The sequence below is a fragment of the Cnephaeus nilssonii genome (genome assembly GCF_951640355.1).
Source record: "Cnephaeus nilssonii genome assembly, chromosome: 16".
Taxonomy (NCBI): Eukaryota; Metazoa; Chordata; class Mammalia; order Chiroptera; family Vespertilionidae; genus Cnephaeus; species Cnephaeus nilssonii.
Window position 1 is genome coordinate 15252457 of NC_137087.1, and position 20690 is coordinate 15273146.

The following is a 20690-nucleotide window of genomic DNA, read 5'->3' on the forward strand; positions in this document are numbered from 1 at the left end:
TAGACATTCATTTCCTGAATGGGAGGAGAACTGTGATTTGAGGGAAACAGATCATCCTCTTAGGCATTTACTGATCATTAAGTGAAATAAACTCATCTGCTTGCTAATTCTCTCTCCTTTGACTCTTACCTTCCATGGGGTCTCTCTGTTAGGACTGGCAGCTTGACGGGTTTAGTAAGAGAAGATGTCAGAGTGGCCTGAGCCCAGCCAGAGTTGGGGGCAGAATAAAGAAGGAATGCAGGGATAGCGGGGCTAAGTAAATTTACCTCTTAACGCACAGACAAATAGGAAATCGACAGCCCTCCCGTGGGGCTGGAGAAGAAAGAAATAGTGGGTCTCATCATGCAAGACTTGGTGGATGTGACACAGGACCTGGGCATGTGGCACGCTCAGCGGAGGTGGTCATCCTGTCCTCTCTCTCCCAGAGCATCTTGTACACACTCCTCTAGGACTGAGGACATATCCGTCCCCCCAGATGTCTCCCCAACACAAAGGCAGTAATTCCCTTCTCCCTCGGAGAATGGTGGCTGCCTAACAAGAGGTGACACATTAGGTGGCCGTAGTTCTTGATTGTTTACCTGTTAGGCAGAAAAAATAATGTAACTAGGGTGAAAAAGGACTCTAGTTTTGGCAGAGTGGCTAGAGCCTGGCGTGAAGGTGTTTGCAAGGTGACTCCAGAGATGGTCACTTGGTGGGAGATGAGGGCAGGCATAGTGGGCAGCCACCACTCAGGAGAGATTATTGAAGGAGGATCCTTGCAACATAGTAGCAAATACTATACACCCAGAAACAAAATGCTCCCCAGAATGAGGCAGATCATTTATGCTGCTGAAAACCCAATATGAGCCCCTTTGAGGTGACACCTGAGATCTTCTCCAGTCTCCTGTAGCCAGCACAACCAGAGACTCCGGAACATTCCATTCGAGGACTCACTTACTAACTGCTGTGTTGCCTTCTATGGAGTGGAAGAAGGGAGGGTGAGCAAACAAAAGTATTGCATTTTACAAGAACTAATATTTTATTTGCTTTTTATGTTTATTTGCTGATTGGCTCATTGATATGGAGGTCAGCAAGAGAGAATCATTTGTGCGGTATCCTGGGTAGCGATCCCCATCAAGTGTTGACACAAACTTTCCAGTTCTAGAGAGTCACAGGGTAGGCCACCTAGAGCTGCTTTGGTCACCAGTCCTATCATTTGCACTTGAGTAGGAGGGTCAGGACTGAAGTGAGATATATGTGGCTCCTCCTTAAATTGTGCACCTAGGCCCTTGCTTGCTTCACTCGAGCCCTGGCCTTGCTGAATAGAACCATGGACTTCCAGTCTGCATATTGCCAACAGTGGCCAACCTTGGTAGGACTGACTCACCACGTAATTTCTCCGTCTGGGCAAAGCTTTATAGCAATGGCTCTCAAGCTTGAGCGTGTGTCGGGATCATAGAGCACCTTGTTAAAGCAGAGCTTCATCCAGTCAGTCTGGGCTGGTCTGGGGAATTGGCATTTCTCTCAAGCTCCCAAGCGATGCTGATGCGGCTGGTGTGGGGAGACACCTCGAGAACCACCGCTTACGTGAGTCAGGACAGCGAGAGCAGCCTGCAGTGACAGGGGCCTCCTCCCAGGAGTGTCCAGACTTGGCATTGGAGCACTAAATAGTTACTTAATTAAGAACACCTGTCTTGACCACTGTTGGACATCAGACGCAAGTTCTCCCTGCTGACAGTCACAGCCGCTGGCTCCAGGCACACTCCAGGCAGCCTGACTTGTTACAGACAATTCAGAGTCTCCCTTCAGACACGAAGCCCTACTTCAGATACTGTCCCTGTAAAGGAAAAAATAGTGCAAGATCCTTGTTGTTCTCAAAAAGAATTGTCACAAGATATCAAAGGTGAGTGGGAGCTCACTGGGCACATTTTCTCATCTCCATAAAAAGCCAGATGCGTTTCCATTGACTTGTTAAAAAATGTTCAGAGGGTAGAAATTATTTATTAGCTCCTCTTGTCAGTTGGTTATTTATTGAGCATCTACTGTGTCTTCTGCTGGGCTCTGGAAATACATCAAACAGTGAAATAGGAGTTTGCTGCCTTCAAAGGGGCACCACCTAAGGGGTGAGGCCGATATGCAAACATTATCGCCAGAAGAGGGTGGCTCACTTTTTCAGGAGCTACAGGAAGGGAGGCAACTAGGAGGGCAGCTTCGGGTAGAACATTTGAAGCAAATTTTGAGGCCTCAGAAATGTCCTTATAGTGCCTGACATAATACATACTCAATCAAACTAGTATTTGCGCCTGGCCGGCGTGGCTCAGTGGTTGAGCATCGACCTGTGAACCTGGAGGTCACAGTTCGATTCCCAGTCAGGGCACATGCCCAGGTTGCAGGCTCGATCCCCAGTGGTGGGTGTGCAGGAGGCAGCCAGTCAATGATTCTCTCTCATCATTGATGTTTCTGTCTCTCTCCCTCTCCCTTCTTCTCTGAAATAAAAAGATATTTAAAACAAACAAACAAAAAACTAGTATTTGCCATTTGGATGAAAAGCCTGTAGATGGATGAGAAACTTGCCCTTTTCCCAAGCCTGCATTTCCCAGGCAGACCACCACAGCGTGGGCCCCAGTCTAAATGGGATGCTTGTGATGACAGGAGTGGAATTATGTGATGAGAAATGAGGTCCAGAAACTCAAGTGAGAGATAGGATACAATTTTAAAACAATCTGGTTGTTTTTCTCTTTCATAACTTTTTGTTTGTTTGATTTCTCTTACTTTAATGTAAATTTCTGAAATCCAGCGTTGAACCCACTGCCACAGAAAAAAACAAAAACTGGGCTTTGCTTTATTTGCCTGCAAGGGGAACTTTAAAATATAACAGCCTCCTCACAGCAGGTTTGCTAGAAAAGGGATTTGTGGGTTTGCTTTAGGCTGTTGTCTCCAAGGCAAGCTTTCTGGGGTTTCTGCTGTAGCCGGGCATTTAGTTCACTTCCTGAGATTAATTGATGGCAAGTGGCATTCCTTACTCGGCAAAACCTCAAAACAGTAATCTCTTCTTTATTTGAAGTCAGGCACGCTTAATTTTATTATTTATTTGTTTGTTTATTTATTTGCTTAATTTTAGCTGTGAACTTTGAACGTGTGAGCTGAGATTCAAGTATAGATATGAAACATTTAAGGTACTGGGGCTCCTTATTTGCTTAAAAAAAAAAGTAGTATTCCTAAAGGGAGCCTCCAGACGTTGGGGCAGGCAAAAGCTCCCCCTTCCTGACTGATGATTGAGGCTCCCCTGAGCACAGCATCCTGACAAAGGCTCATGGGGCCATTTCCCACCGATTATTCGTGCCAGCTGTGCGTTTCATAAATTCTCACGGTGCTGGTCTCCCTGTCTTCGCAGCTTAGGGCACAGTGGCCTCGGACACTGCCAAGGAGAGCGAACAAGGTCCAGCTGCCTCCTGCAAGCAGGAGGGGCGGGATGGGGGCACACTGGCTTTCAGTCAGGAGACTTCTCAATCCAAAGCCTTGCCTGTCCGCCCACTCACTCCCTGTGCCACCTTAGCCACAATACTTACCCTCTGTTTCTCACGCATGCACACGTGCATGACAGGACTTTACTCGTATAATCCTCAAGCTGAACCCATTAAGTAATGACGGTGATTGATACTCCCATTTTACAGTGGAAGAAACTGAGGCAAGGCACACTGTAGCAAGTAGGGGATGAGCCAAGACTGGAAGACAGACATTTTGGTGCTAGATCCATTATGCTACATTGTCATTGAGGAAATAAGTGTTTTCCTGTCCTGCAGGGTATCTATCCCCAAATCAGTCCTTTTGGAGAGAGACTCTTGGTTCTACTGAACAAATAAACTGGCAAGAGTCTGGGCTTCCTCTTTTTGTTGAGTTGGGCTCTCGTAGGTATTGCTCCTCAAGTTCGGGTGTAAGTTAAAGACCAGAGAGAAGTTCCCACTCGGGTAGAGTAGACCTAAGTATGTATGAATGGTGGGGATGGTAGGTTATGGTGGTGAGGACAAGGACACAGGCCCAAGCTCTTTGAGTATGATATTGTGTTTATTTGGTATATTTCCATTCGTAAACTGATGATAGGATGCTCTTCTCCTTTAACTGAACAGGTGAGACTAAGGTGCAAGAAGGGCAGCCAGGGCCATCAGTGGGGTGATACTGGACACATTGGGCCTGTTATTCTTCCAGCTGAGCTGTTATATGAGTTTCCTAGGGCTGCCATAGTGACGTATCACAGACTGGGTACCACAACAAAATATTTTCTCATGGTTCTGGAATCTGGAAGCCCTCGGTCAAGATGTTGGCTGTGTTGGTTCCTTCAGGCCATGGACAAAGGATCTGTGCCAGGTTGCTCTCCTTGGTTCGTAGACGGCTCTCTTATCCCCAGGTCTTCAAATAGTCTTCCCTTTGTAGGTGTCTGTGTCAAAATTTCATCTTCTTATAAGGACACCAGTTATATGGGATTCAGACCTACCCTAATGACCTCCTTTTAATTTAACTACCTCTTTAAAGACCACACCTCAAAATGCCGTCACATTCTGAGGTGCTGGGGTTAGGAATTGAACATACAGGCTTTGTGGGGGAAGCAATTCAGCCCTTAACAATTCAGCCCTATACAGCAGCAGATATACCTCACCTCATGGGGTTTCTATTACCCTAAAATAAGGCATACGCATTGACTAAGTAGTAAGTAACCGATGAGACATGAATTCATGCATTGTAGGGAATTTGGGATTACCTTGTGAGTTGAGAAAATACATAAAATAATTAGGATGTGAAAGGCAGTGTCTTTTACTCGTTCTGGGTTCCAGCCAGCTAAGTGTTAATTGTGGAGTTGTCTGAGAGCCTGTGGAAGTCGTTCTCTTCGCCATTTTGTTAACCCTTGATGCTGGATGCTTGGTTTGGGGATGCTTCTGTTGGTCCTCTTTTCCATGTGCAACAAACTCCCTGTTCCTCTCCTGGTCCTGACCTTGTCAATGTTGGCTGTGCTCAGTGGCAAATGCTTGGACTTGCTTCCATGGATACACTTCCAAAACCTCAATTTAGATATAGAAGTTCCATGGACAACTGATTCTTCAGTCTTCACCAATGTCAAAGCTCTCTTCCCAGCATAAGCCAACATAACACTTGAAATCGCTACGGGAAAGACATGGTAAAGAAATGTATCCTGTCTGGACCAAAGTAGTTCAGCGTCTCGTGTTGCTGGAATGAACCACGCTCCAAGCTTCCTCCCAACTGTGGAATTCTGTGTGTGAGGACCAGCTCTAGCCTTAATGGCACCATGACAGTTGTCAGTCTTCCACGTTCTTAGTGCTCATCTTCACATCAACAACTTTTCTTCGCTTGCTCAATGCCCTTGGTTTGATGATGCCCAATAGTGGTTCAATATTTCAAAATCCTCCTAGCCACCTCTTTCCCTAACGAGAGCAAACTGCTTCACACCTTTAAGGTCTTCTGGGCTTACCCAACCTCTGTCATAAAACACTCTCTATCACCAGCTCCTCTGGAATGTCTCAAGTGGTGAGAAATCCACTGCCTTGGGAAGCATCTCATTTCGCTTTTGAAAAAGCTTCAATTTTTATAACATTTCTCCTTTTCGGAAACTTGGTGTTTGTTCTACCTACATAGCATGCATTGTTCCTCATCTGCTCTCGGTCAGTCATACGCAGTTGATCCATCTCCCACTGGATCGTCATTCACATCTGGGGACAGCTAGTGTGCCTGGCCGAGTCTGCTATATCCCAGGTTAAGTAATACCATAGCTGACATCTGCCACCATGGTTTTAGGTGCCATTTTTTTTTTTAATTTGGGCCTCAATTCTCTGAGATGGTCTTAATGGCTACTAATAGATCAACAATTAAAATACCCTGAGATTCCTTCCACCTTCCAGGGCTTAGGTCAAATGTTACCTTTCCCATGAAGCCTTCCTTAATGTTATTCAAATGCCAGGCAATTAACAGCTTTGCTCTTGGTGTTCTCATACCACCTTGTACATTGCTTTGCTATGACACTTACCACAGTGTGTCACACTATTGATTGGCATTTTCTCTGTTATGAGAGACCCTGTCTTTGATGAGGGACTGTGTCCTGCCATTACAGTGTCTTAGATTCCTGGCTCAGAACAGGGGATTTATGTTTATTGGTTGCTTTGCTGAGTCAAGAAACCAAAGTTCAGATTCCAGGTGCCATGGCTGGTCATACAATGAAATACATTTGTTCTGGGAGGTTTTTGGTGGTTCTCGGATCTGACCCTTTGAGGAAAATTCTGGATGCTTATCCTTAAATGAGCTAGGCCAGCCGAAAGACGTGTAGGGAGACAGTGTGCAGCATGGCACTCTGCTGAGACCTCCCAGGTGCTTCTGATGTCCCAGTGCCATCCAGATCGCAGCCCTGGTGTCAAATTATACCTGGTGTCCCCAAACCCTCACTCCCGTTAGTGAGTCTTGTCATTAAAAAGCTGTCTTTTTTCCTCTCATTGAGGAGTAATTGTTCATAAATCTTGTTTATTTACTTTTCTAAGATGGGGGTTGGAGGCCAGTGTTACCAAGGAATGATTTCTTCCCAGAAAGAAAAAGAAACATGATGTGTGTCCTCTCTCCAAAGACACATATTGTCTAATAGGAATTTATCATTGGCGTGCTTGTTGGGTACCTTTTAATTCCTGAATGCATTGGGGGCGGGTCTTAGACTTTCCTGAGATAATCTTCCATCTCCAACCAGTAAACAGGACTCTTTATGTTCAGGTCAACTTTATTAAGATCCTCTTTCAAGAGTTCATTCTGCTCATTTTCTCAAGCCTTTTCGCTATGGTGGTCTCTGCCCATCTCCTTGTCCAAGAGAATAGATAAATATAGAACAACTAGAGGCCCGTTGCACAAAGAGATTTGTGCAATAGGCTTTCCTTCCTTTGGCTTCCAGCATCGGTTTTCCTCTGGCACCCGGGACCCAGGGCTTTGCTCTGGCCAGAGTCTGCCATCTTTGTCTTCACTGCAACTGGAGTGCCGCTCCTGTAGATCCCTTCGCCCCCGCCCTCCTTCTCATAGCAGGTGTCCTGCCCCGCCCTGCCACTCAGCCCCTGGAGCAGCTGGGCGGCCGCCATCTTTGTCCTTCTAATTTGCATATTCCCTCCTGATTGGCTGGTGGGCATAGCAGAGTGATGGTTAATTTGCATGTTTCTCTTTTATTAGTGTAGATTACATATTCTTCAAGGACAAAAAATTCAAACTTTGCTCTTGCCCTAATCTGACACCAGTTTTTATCAGAAACTGCCTTTTTATTTTATAATTTTTGACTGAGTTCAGTATCTGAAAGGTGGCCAGGTGGTTTATAACACCTCAAGACCTCTCAAATACCCAGCCACTGAGATGCTATTCCAAGGGAGGGGGGGTGGTATTCTTCTCCTTTAGGACCCTGCATGACAATTCCTATCATAATTTAGTATGTTCATTGGAGATAACTTTGCAGTGTTGCTTCACATGGTTGGTGTCATTTGACACAGCCTGGAAACAAATTCTCAGGAATAAATAAATACAGTCAGAGCTTTCTCATCCTAAGTTGGGGTGGGAGGCTGAGATGGTCATGGTGGACATCCTGAAAGTGTAACTCTAGGTCTGTGGACCATGTAGGAAGGTTGGCTGCCCCACTCTCTGCATTGTGAACATATTAGTGAGAAGTGTCAGGAAAAGTTCAGAGGGAGAAATAATGTCAACTAAATAAAGGTCACCTTTTGATGTTTGAAGTAGATTACTTAAAAAGTAAAATCACTGGAATTTAAACCTACTTATATTTTAGATCTTGAATGGACAATACTGTTCAGGAAAAATAGCTCCACTGCAGGGATGCCTGGGACATTGTTCCAATTATAGTGGTCATTGTTTTGGCAACCCAAATGACCCAGCCCAAACCTGAGGCACAGAACCACTATTGGAGACAGAATCTGGACACAGATATTGCCCAACACGCAGGGGTATGTTTCTTATGCTGCAAACTCGTTAGACCTGCCTGGTTCTATTGCAATGCTTAAGGATGTCGGTGTGGCTCTGCCAGTCCATTGGAGGGGAGGACTCTGTATAAGCCTCCTCCTTTTCCACTAGTAACAAGGCGAGAGAGGGTGAATGCAGCCCTGAGAATTCAAGACAAGTGTATTAAGATGTGTCTGAGCTTGAGGCTCTCATGCAGGGATGCTGCAGTTGGGAGGCGAAGGTGGGGCGGGGGGAGCACCATTGGACAGTTAGTGCAAATGCAGTTGTCAAGGCAAGGAGAGAGAGTGTTGCTTAGTATTGCAATTATGTATTCCAGATGTGGGCGTTTGGTAGTCAGTCTGCTCTGAAGTGACATGCTGCTGAATCTTTAAAGGGCTTCAGCCGGGGAGAGCAAAATCTGATTGGGCAAATTGCTAAAATATTTAAAGTGCAGCCTGTTAAAGCTTTTACTGCGAAGAGAATCACGTCAGAAGTTGTAGTCAGAAAGAGCAAGTAATTGGCTTTCCATCCTCATGCCAGTCAGTCAGCATTGAAACCCTGTTCCTATTCCTTCCTCTTCATTGCCAATGCTAACAACGAACTGTGCGCGTGTGTGTGCACTGGAGAAATTGGATAGCTGGTCAAATGAGAGGAGGATCAAGAGCGACCTCTTCATAAAAAGGGAGACCAAATCCACAAAATAACGTGAAGGTCATTGTAGCAAAGGGGAGTAGGAGAGAATGGCAGAATTATTACCTGACAAAGGTCTCCTGCACTTCCAGGTGCTGGTGGTTTGAGGCAGTTGTCTTTCAAAGGATGGGTTTGCAAGTACAAGAATGTCTTTCAGTGACAACCACGTTCTCTGCATCCTTCATCTCCTCCACCATGGAACTCGGGGGGCACTTCTCATTTATAATTTATCACATTTTCCACTTCGGCTTTCCTGTCCTTTTCTCCCCAGGCATGACCCCTTGTTAATTCCCGGCAATGATCAGATTGACAACATGGACTCCAACGTGAAGAAGTACGACTCTACTGGGATGTTTCACTGGTGCGCACCCAAGGAGATAGAGAAAGTCATCCTGGTGAGTGACAGGCCGCAAATCGATGCCGCCCACTTCTGTCCCAAGCTACGTTCACTAGGGCAGTGGTTTCTCTGACTGCAGTGGGATAATTCAGCCCCTGGTGCTAATTACTTTTAATAATTAAAATTCAGAACACATATTAAAGCAGCTAGGACTCTCATAAGAACATGAACCAAGAGTAGAATTTCCTATCTCTGAATATTTATGGAGTCATTACAATAGGATCACATGCATATGAAAGGCATCATGGGAAAACTTATGTACCCTCACTTCTGTGGGTGTGGCTCTGGGGCCAGAGCCTGCCTGTGCTTTTTAGCAGCCGCACCGACATGGACAAGTCACTTGACCTCCTTGCACTTCAGTTCTCTTATCTGTAAGAAAATGAGATGAGAATGACCATAACTCATAGGGTTGTAGTGAAAATTAAAGCCCAATATATAACTCAACAAAGCTACCTATTGTTATCATTATTACTGTTAAATGCCATGAAAAAATCTGAATACTGCCTGTATTGTTATGTGTATATAACAGTAGTTTGTGTGCATTTAGACAATAGCTCCGCATATTTGTGATCCTTCTTAGCAGAGTGTAGACAGGTGGAGTGCTGAAGATGACAAATAGTGCTACTAATGAGATAGCCTCAATCTTAAGGAAGTTATAATCTAATTGGAGAGGAAACATAAAATACAACCATGAAACAATGCATTTAAAGCTACATGTTTAGAGGCACAAAGTGCTATTCAAATTTCAGGGAGAAGCCTGGCAGGCATTTCAGTGTCCAGGAAGTCTTATTGGATATAAACAGGTTGTGCTTCCACGGGTTTGAGGCCATTGAGGCCCAGCTTGAGTAGGGCCTTGAAGCATGCGAGGCAGACACAGGATGCACGCGTGAATCATTTCTCCAGTGGGTCCTAAAAACTGGCAGAATCAGATTCTCTTGGGCTGAGTACTTTTACAAGGTACTCCAGGTGGGGTTGTGGCTGATCTAAGTTTCTAGGGTCAGCCTCTGTCCCTCAGTCACTCTGCTAACTGGTGCCTTCCACACCTCCCTATTCTAAATGCTCTGCTCCCTCCCCCAGACCCAGTTTGGATTCCTCGGGCTTGTTGAAGGGAGCTAGCTCCCAGGTGGTCTGGCAATTCAAAATAATTAGGAGCCCCATCACAGCACCTTACAGTCTAGTTGACCCTCTGCTGGTGGTACCCAGGCACACACACTTTCTTGCAGCCAAGATAATCAACTCCAGGTCTACTCCATGAGGTGGTGATGTGTGCTGTGAATCCCAGTGGGTCCCCCTTGGCCACAGTTTATGAAACATTTCTTACAGCTGGTGCCTTAGGTGTTCCTGTGCTATTACAGAGGGAAACCAATAATGGCAACAGCCCCTATTTTAGTCTAACGATCAGGGAGTAAAAGCTAGCTTCTTCCCCTCCTTGGGGGTTACTATAATAACCCTGACATTGTCATGAATTGCAATATTGGCATTTAAACAATCAATACACGGGTCAGTTCTAGGGATTAAGTGGAGCAGAGTTTGATATGTGCAGTGGACATTAATATGCCTCCCCCAAAGCATTATAAGCCACGTGGGGCTACTCAGGCATTCAGTGGGTGGACAGGCAGGCAGGCAAGATGGGAGGTATTGGGCCAGAAGGAGAGGCAGGCAAAGGCCCACAGCTGGCCTCCGTGTGTTGTTCCCTTTACCAACAGTGAGCGAAACCACCAGCAGTGGCTAACATGGCGTTTCCTGGGAAGCTGATGTCCTCTTCTGATGGGGGTCATTTGATTCTTTCATTTGTCTCCTTTGTAGATTCAGGACAGGGGTTGGGAAAGACACAGGCTGCTATTTCTCTTGTCAATCTTGCTCTAGATCTTTTTAATGATTTTGGGGAATCTTCCTCTGGTAACTAACTACACAGGTGAGCCACTCCAGGCAAGCTGCTGGAGACACCAAGGTTGCAGTGGACAAGGGTCAGTTTAAAGGGTCATATAATAAATAATTTAGGTTTTGTTGGGCATACGTACGTTCTCTGTCACAGCTAATCAACTTTGCCATTACAATGTAAAAACAACCATTGGCAAGACCTAGATGAATAAAATCTGCTGTGTTGTAATAAAATATTATTGGAATTTGAATTTTATATAGTTTTCACAGATTGTGAAATATTCTCCTTTTGGTTTTTTCCAACAATTTTAAAATATAGAAATCAATCTTAGCTCACCAGCAATGGCCATACAAAAGTTGGTGGTGGGCCAGATTTGGCCTGTGGGCCATAGTTTGCTAATCCCTGGCTTAGGATATTCTGTTCCACCTATTGATGCAATGATGTACTTAACATCTCACGGATGAGTCTAGAACTGAGAACTCACATTTCTTGAGACCAACATAGGATTTGACCATTTTATCCTCATCTCAGCAAGAGAGGCAGAAAACACAGCTCTCTCTCTCTCTCTCTCTCTCTCTCTCTCTCTCTCTTTTATTTTTTTAAATCCTCACCAGAGGATATGATTTTTTAAATTGATTTTGAGAGAGAGAGAGAGAGAGAGAGAGAGAGAAAGACACAGAAAAAAACCCCAACATTGATCTGTTGCCTCCCACACACGCCAGACCAGAGATCAAATCCACAACCTAAGTATATGCCCTGACCAGAAATCGAACCTGCAACCTTTTGGTATACAGACTGACCCTCCAACCAATTGATCCACCTGGCCAGGGCAAAAACACAGCTCATTTTATCAACAATTTAGTAGAAACTAAGTCTTCCCTTTCCAAATAACATAAATATCGCTGTTTCCTCTGACTTTCCCCCTGAAAACCATTAAGAAAGATCTGCTCATAGGCATGTATGGCATATCTTTTTAAAATCATTTATAAAAAATGTAGTGGTATGTGCGGGTATATGTTTCAATATATTTAGTACACCCAGTGTGATAGATACACACACACTCAAATTATAAATATATATAGTATGTGTATAACATTGTTGAGATAAAAATTATAGCATATAATATCACATAGTAAGCACTCAACAAGTGCTTGATATGTGTGTTTACTCTGTCCTTTACACTCATGATTTTTTAGTTATTTTTAAAATATGTTTTTATTGATTTCAGAGAGGAAGGGAGAGGAGAGGGAGAGAGAGATAGAAACATCAACCATGAGAAAACCATTGATTGGCTGCCTTCTGCATGCCCCACACTGGGGATCGAGCTCACAACTTGGGCATGTGCCCTGACTGGGAATTGAACCATGATCTCCTGGTTCATAGGTTGATGCTCAACCACCAGCCATGCCAACCAGGCGATTCTTTTAGTTCTTACCACAACCGAGGAGGTCTCCTCTTGGATGCTCATGCACTTCTCCCTGCTGCAGACTCGAAGTGAAGCCGCCATGACCGTCCTGAGTGGCCACGTGGTGGTCTGCATCTTTGGCGATGTCAGCTCAGCCCTGATTGGCCTCCGGAACCTGGTGATGCCACTCCGTGCCAGCAACTTTCATTACCACGAGCTCAAGCACATCGTGTTCGTGGGCTCCATTGAGTACCTCAAGCGGGAATGGGAGACGCTTCACAACTTCCCCAAAGTGTCCATATTGCCTGTAAGTCCAAGGTCACATTATTGATGGTGGGTTTTTTTAAATTCCTTTCATACACAAAAAATCCCAGATGGATATAATAGTTGGAGCTTTGATCATGCCTCTGCTTCTTTATCTGGTTATGGGCCTGAGGACTCAGCCCTTCCTCTACGCTCCGTCTAGGAATATCCAAACCCTGGGGGACCTTATTAAAAGGAATTTGCAGCCCAGTTCAGTTGCTCCTCAGACATGAAGTTTAGCTGGTATCAAATGTATTAACCATGTCAGTGTCTAAACACTCTCTCATGCCTACCCAATCCCAGTGCTGTTCGATAGCATGATGCTTAGAGCAGACTTTACTTATGGAACTATTTATATCATTTTATTTATGGGGGAATCTTGATTGTACCACATTCTGTTCTTAGCTAAATGTATTTAACAGAGCTCTTTATTTATTTTTGCTCTATGAAGGCCGACCCCTTCTGCTGATCAGCCTCTCCCCCTCACTCATTTAGCAGCCCAGTGTGTTTCCCTGGGTTTGTGTGTGTGCCCACACATGTGTTACTGTGATATTCTTTTTTTGTTTGTTTTTTTGTTTATTTATTTACTAGAGGCCCGGTGCATGAATTTATGCATGGGGTAGGACCCCTCTGGGTGGCCTGCGGGGATCAGGCTGAAACCCGCAGTCCAACGCCACCTACAGCTCCTATCTGCTGCTCCCGCTCATCCCAGCCCCACTGTGCCTGCTGTGGACTCTCGCCCAATCATTCCCAATCCGGAGAGCCTCCTGGTGCTGCAGCAGAGCTCACCCTGCATCTGGCGCCCTCCTGAGGGGAGTAGCCTACAGGATTTGGCTGAAATCGGCTCTCCAACATCCCCCAAGGGGTCCTGGATTGGGAGAGGGTGCAGGCCAGGCTGAGGGACCCCACCGCTGCACAATCGGGCAGGGGAAGGATCGCGGGAGGGCTCTAGGGTGTGTCCAGCCCTGTCTCGCCCAGTCCCTGTTGGGCTGGCTGGGAGGGATGCGGGAGGTTGGCCAGCCAGAGAGGGACTATGGGAGTGCTCCAGGGTGTGTCCAGCCCATCTCATTCAGTCCCCATTGGCCGGATCCCAGCAACAAGCTAACCTCCCGGTTGGAGCATCTGCCCCCTGGTGGTCAGTGCATGTTATAGCGAGCAGTTGAGTGGTCTTAGCATATCATTAGCATATTACGCTTTGATTGGTTGAACAGTTGACCAGTCACTGGATGACCGGACACTTACATATTAGGCTTTTATTATATAGGATTTTATCCTCACCTGAAGAGATCTTCTTCCATTGATTTTAGACAAAGTGGAAGGAAGGGAGGGAGAGAGAGAAAAAAAAACATCAATGTGAGAGAGAAACATCAATTGATTGCCTCCTGCTCACACCCTGACTGGGGCTGGAGATGGAACCTGCAACCCAGGTACATGCCCTGACCAGAATCGAACCCAAGAACTTGTGGTGCACGGGACCGATGCTCTAAACCACTGAGCCACACAGACCGGGCAACCTGTGATAGTCTTGATTATGAAACACTGCTACCCAAATCTAGTAAAAGGAAAATTTGCTACTTTACAACTTAGTGTGAGGATAGGGTATACATGATCTGTGAGTCCTGCAACTACTTCCTAATTATTAATCAATATATTTGCCATAAATGTCAAAAAATTGTTGTACATTTCAACATTTGATACAGTTCTCTATGTCACGCATCCATGCAAATATCACTTGTTTGCCACACATTTTTCTTGGAAGTTCACATCCCTGGAATTGAAGAACATGAGTTTGATGCTACATTTTAGGAAGCTAGGTTTTTTTCCCACTTATGGAGCTGAAATTCATTATTTCTATTATCAGCTTCCAGAACCTCAAAAATAGAAAAAACAAAAAAACAATGAAGAAATATAATTCAATAAATATGTAATAAACTACCCACAAGTAATATGCATTAGCAGCCACCATTTATCCTTACATATGCCTGGCACGATAGGTATTCCATAAATACTTAAAGACAGGAGAAAAATATCTTTTGGATGCTGGGCCCAAAACTCACTGACTTAATAAACATGTGTAATTAAAAATAGTCACTTGCAGAAAACCAGTCATGCACGCTGAAGAGTGTAAACAGATACATAGCTTGCGAATTTCAGACGTTGGTTAGATTCTATTTTTCCATGACTATCTTCCTCTGTGGGCTCTTACACGTAGGCCCCTGGGAGTACATGGACTAGGGTCTGAAAGTACCTTGTGAGGAGTTTATTATGTTGCTGGGTTATATGAGTCTGTGTATATGTAATATTTGGTGTGTGTGTATGTGTGTGTGTGTGTGTGTGTGTTTCCTTTTGCGCACCCTTGTACACATCCACCCACCTGCCTGCATTTATATATAATGAGCTTTTATATTTGCAGGTCCTTTTCAGACACTCCACAATTTAGCATACTCAAATACCACATATTTGTACAAAATGGCCCTTCTCTGTCTGCATATATTTCACTATTTAAACAGTGCCTCACAGGGAGGGCCAGCCCCCAGAAACACAGAGGGTTTTTATGTATGCCATTTGTATTTTTTGAATTTTTGAAATCACGCGTATACAGCTGTGCAGGGATTGTCTTAGGTCACAATTGACTGCTGATTCCCCACACGGTGAAAATTAAAGGGATGTGGATGCAGGCAGTTGAGGCTTATGCACTGACACAGTGACTCAGGAAGTTGGTCTGACTTCTTTTGTACCAAGAGAGCCCAGGAGGAGAGGGGACCCTTCCCCTTCTCTCAAAAGATGATGCTCCAGAGTCTGGAATGCGTAGCTCCTCAGCCCCTCAGTACTGAACCCTCTCCCTCCTTTGCTCTGCCTGTGGCAGTATCCTGGGGGCTGAGAAGAGAATCATGAATGACACTAAGTCATAAAAGAGGGTTGATGGCCTTGATGTCTGCAGCCAGGTCCAACCTTCTCAAGGCCCCTTTCCTGGAGAACTAGAGAAAGGTACCCAGAGGCTGGCAAACCCTGGCCCTGCACAGTCAGTAGGTGAAGGCTACTCGGGTCTCCATGCAGGCAAAGCAGAGGTTGGATGGCAGCTGGAGGACCAAGGAGGCTGGGGCTGGGTGTGGACTCCAGAGGGGTGTCCCTGGGTGCTCAGCCACGGATGGCCTGCTGAGGCCTGCTGGGACTCCTCCTGAGGACACAGAGCAAGTGGGTTCACGCCCCTCACCGTGGTTGCCTTCCTGGCCTGTCTGTCATCACCTCCCTGATCTGTCCTCCCCTCCCCACTATTTTGTTGTTTCAGGATTTTAAAAAATTCTGTTTTCTGCTTTATTTATTTTTAATTACACTAAGAATGTACAAACACATTCATGTTATAAAATATCAAGCAATACAGAAGTATGTAAAATCAAAACCAAACTTTTCCCTTCACCCCAATCTTATTCTCCTCCCCAGAGGTAATTACTGTTATTAGTATAGTGTGAATTTTTCCTGAACTTTCTCTTTGAATGTACATATCTTTATAAATAAATTCATAAACATATAGTTTCATTTTGTGGGATTCTTTTCACATAAATGATGTCATACTTTTCAAATTGTGTAGAACTTGTTTTTCCCTTTTCCCATGTATCCCTCTGTGCGAGATTCTTCCGAGGCGATGCCCGCGTGGAGAGTGGTTTCAGCCCCTTTCCTGGCTGCGTGGACTCCCATGCTATGCAGGCCCCATGGCGTGTTTAGCCATCCCTATGTGGTTGGACAATTAGGCGATTTCCTTTTTTTTTTTTTTCTGCTAAAAATATGCAATAAAATTCTATGACCTGAAACTTCACTCCTTTCCCTCTCCCCTTTGCAAGATGCACGTAGCTGCCCCTCCCGCCCCGCATCCTCCGAGGGCAGCCTTGTCTCAGCCCCATCTCCTCACGACTGCTCATTGGCCATTCCCCTTGCCTGCATCCGGAATTCTCCTTGGAGCTGCTGTCTTTTGCTTGTGACAGAAGTGACCTGCTATTAAATAAACAGGCACTTGAAACCCACCCCCCTCGTTACGTTCTGAAAGCCTGAGGTTGCCACAGGACAGTTCCTTAAATCAAGACAATTTCCAGCAGGAAGGAGATGTAGAACCCTGGCATTATTCCTCCCTCGTTTGTTAGTAATAGCTTGATTGAGTATTGAGAGCGAGCCTAAAATGCTGCCATCAGCACCGACTACCCTTTAGATTAGCACACAGCTCCTATTCCCCTGAATGCAGTTAGGCCAGCTTAATGTCAAGGCATAAAGAAGATACTTGTTAAATAATTTCCCAAAGCTCCAGCACGATCTTTAATTTGTTTTTTTTTTTGTGTGTGTTTTTTTTTCTCTTTCCTTCTCATCCCTCGGTCTCACTTTTGCTTCTCCTATTTTTTTTTTTCTTTCCTCTCTGCCAAAGGGTACGCCATTAAGTCGGGCTGATTTAAGGGCCGTCAACATCAACCTCTGTGACATGTGCGTTATCCTGTCAGCCAATCAGAATAATATTGATGATACTTCGCTGCAGGACAAGGAATGCATCTTGGCGTCACTCAACATCAAATCTATGCAGTTTGATGACAGCATCGGGGTCTTGCAGGCGAATTCCCAAGGTAAGGACAGCCTGTAATAGTCCTCCCCGCTGCCTGCAGGGGACAGGGGCTGGCAAGAGGGATATCCTTCACTCAGTAATTCACAGAGGCTCACGTCGGCCTGCCAGGCAGTGGAACCCGCAGTCACTGCGGTGGCGCTCAAAGGGGCAGGCGCTGGCTCTCCTGGCCATCCCAGGACCCAGGCAGGAAGACCCACACTCAGAGCACGCTGCCTTCCTGGGGAATGAACCAGCCTTTACATCGCCACCCCTCAGCCTTCCCAAACAGTTTTGTGACCCGGGTCACCAACTAAATGTCAGAGCACTGAAGATGCTGGCTGAGCAATTCACAGCATTTCTCCCCAGAATATGTCATTGCCACTGACCTCTACGACGCTTGGCTATTGTTGTCGCTGCTCGGGGGTGTTAAGCTTTATGTGATTATATGCCAACCAAGGGATGTGGCCCCTGGAGAGAGGGGACTGTGTGGGCACCGAAAGTCATTTAGCAAGAGGCGGTGCTCATCAGCCCATGCATTCTCTACAGGGAGCACAGTAGAGCTAAATGCCACCTCGGCTCTGCCCCAATCTCCCCTGTCATTTTCCCTGGGATCCTGGGCAGGTAGCTACAAGCAAAGATGTCACCGAGGAGTCGCAGGCAGGCAGCACAGCAAAAACCCCGTAACAGCCTTTCTAATTAGGGCCTCAGCAGGACAAGCTGGGAGGCATTTTTCTCCCCAAAGCACCACTGAGTAGGCTTGCCCTGAGCTGTAGGATTATTGTCATGTGTGGTCTACTGGATGGGTGGCACTGGGGGCCTGAGGAAGTCCTGATTCCCATCATTCCAGGAGCCAAGGTAGAGGGAGCACAGCCCATGGGAACCCGAGCTGCTGGGGCGTAGATACCATCGCAGTGACGAGATAAAGCTCAGCGTAGACCTGTGCCAATTCTGCATCACCACCACCTCCTCCTAACATCTAGTGTGAGGCCAGGGCCAGTAGTTCCTCGAATCCTCTTCCTTATGTGGTCTGGGCTGGAGTCTGCTTGAGAGCGGGGCCTGGGAGAGACCTGGAACGGGGAGAGAAAGGGAGGCCGCTGCAGCCAGACCCTGCGCGGACGTGAGGTTCCAAGCAGATCTCAGGGCAGCCTGCTAAGAACCACGGCTTTGGTGCTGGGGAGTGAGACAGGGGAGCGGGCTTCTCTGGGCATCTGAGTCTCACAGCATCTTCGGTGAAGCTCTGGAGAGCCTTCCACTTGGTGTTGCAAATGAAATGGCGAATGGTGGCCCATTCGACTTGCTCCCGCAGCCTTCCCAATGGTGGTGTCAGCCTCCTCATACTCGGAATAGAGTGGCTTCTTTTCTGAACCCTGATGGGGACAGCTGGAAGCCCAGTTTAGACCTCTCCCCTCTCTCATCCTCTGCCTCTCCTGCACATCTTAATCTTTGTTTCCACTAACTCAGCGGTACCCACAGGGCAGGGCAACATGCCAGGCTCTGAGGACAGCTCTTACCACCCAGCTGCATGCTGGGGAGGCAGAGAGCAGAGGTGACAAGGCTGTGAGCAGACAGCAAGCTGGCCTACGAGGTACTAGTACTTTCGTATGGGTCCTCCAACTCCAGCCGGGGCACCACCAGGGACATTGTAAGAAATGTAGAATCTCATGCCTAGCCCAGACCTTCTGGGTTGGAAGCTGAATTCTAAGGGTCCCAGGTAACTCATGTGCACGGCTTTAAGGCCCAATCAATCTTCACACTAAGGAATCCAGGTCCAGTGAACATGCTGACCACCTGGCCAGGCGCTCCTCCTCTCCTGGCAGGACCAGCTCGAGGAAGGGAGGGAGGTGGAGCCAGAAGTGCTCCCTGTGGATGGAGGGGGCTGAGCAGAAGGGACAGGGGTTGTCCTCAGCATGCCCACTTCCTCCCAATCCAGTCATTGGGATTTTTCAGGTCCATGGATCAAAGTCTTCATGTACAACTTAGTTATATAGTTGGCCCTTGAACAGAGAGGTTTGTGCTGTAAGGGTCCACATATACATGATTTTGTTTTCAATAAATACATACAGTGCTGTAAATGTATTTTCTCTTCCTTATGATTGTCTTAATAACATTTTCTTTTCTCTAGCTTACTTTATTGTAATAATATACCTATATATATAAAAGGCTAATATATTGTGTCTGATCATCCAACTGGTCGCTATGATGCACACTGACCACCAGGGGGCAGACACTCAACGCAGGAGCTGCCGAGCAGCAGTGGTTCTCTGGTGATGCACCCCAAAACCAGAGAGAAGGGAACCCGATTCCTCACGGGGCCATGTGATTTTACCTTTGGCTGTGGGTTATGTTGTTGCTGGGGCACTGTCGGCCCCGAATCTGGTTTACTGCACACTTGCGTTTGTGTTCCACATCCTGTACAACAGCAACTATGCAGAGTGCCCTCTCCCACTCTGGGACCCCTCGGGGGATGTCGGAAAGCCAGGGTTAATCCGATCCCCGCAGGCCAGGCCGAGGGACCCAATCTGTCAGAGGGACCCCACTCACTTTGCAAATGCTGGGGAGGGACGCGGGAGGTTGGCTCCAGAGCATGTCTGGCCCATTTCACCCAGTCCCACCCTGCCAGCCATCTTCTAATTAATTTTCTTTCAATGTGCACGAATCCATGCACTGGGTCACTAGTAGTATATAATACATATAACATGCATAATGTTTTAATTAACTGTAGATGTTGTTGGTAAGGCTTCTGGTCAGTGGTAGGCTATTAGTAATTAAGTTTTGGGGGAGTCACAAGTTATATGTAGATTTTCAACTGTGTGGGAGGTCAGCAACCCTAACCCCTGAATTGTTCAAGGTCCAACTGTATATGCATTTGAAATAGGTGTTCCTTCCAGCTCTCGCAAACGTTATCCTGGCCTCTTAGATCCTCTCTAATGGCCAAATGGGTAAAATAACATCCTCTTCTCAGATACCCACCCAAAGCTCAAAAACCTTCTTTACTGTTTTTAGCACAGAAATAAGCAAGAAAAATAGGTTTTGATGGGAGATAAGGAGGAAAGGGGAAGTGAGTTCATTTTTCCTGAAAAAGAGAGAGAGAGAGAGAGAGAGAGAGAAGGGAACTTCTTTTGTACAAGCACACACGTACACATGTACACATGAATATATGTACACACAGGTGCACCCAGGCTCACAGGAAGGCAGAGGATGTGCTCTGGAGATCCTCCCAGGCTCCCAGGCAGCAGTAGAATGGAGGGTGTGTCCCCCAGTCACCAGCAAGCAGTTGGATCTGCTCAGTGAGAGACCTCGGGAGCTGTGGACAGACCAAGCCTGTATTTCCCTCCTTTCTTGCTGTGACTGCTCTTCCCATTCTTGGTGCTTGGTTTCTAATACTCTTCTCTGGTGACACTCTGACCTTTCCAAAGACAGTCACTTGGCAGTGGGCATTCATGAGGAAAGTGGCTTCCTCCCCGAGGGGCAG

At 46.2% G+C, this 20690-nt stretch overlaps 1 protein-coding gene across 21 annotated transcripts in view; it reads left to right on the forward strand.

Annotated features, from left to right (window-relative positions):
• The window catches only part of KCNMA1 (potassium calcium-activated channel subfamily M alpha 1), a gene marked incomplete at both ends in the record, with an annotated part of 694964 nt that overhangs the window by 615377 nt on the left and 58897 nt on the right, over positions 1-20690 (forward strand). For all 21 annotated transcript variants that reach the window (XM_079794081.1, XM_079794087.1, XM_079794070.1 and 18 more), the window contains 3 exons: positions 8921-9044; positions 12416-12640; positions 17048-17240. In XM_079794081.1, the coding sequence (XP_079650207.1) occupies positions 8921-9044; positions 12416-12640; positions 17048-17240 (542 nt within the window). The remainder of the gene's footprint in view (positions 1-8920; positions 9045-12415; positions 12641-17047; positions 17241-20690) is intronic.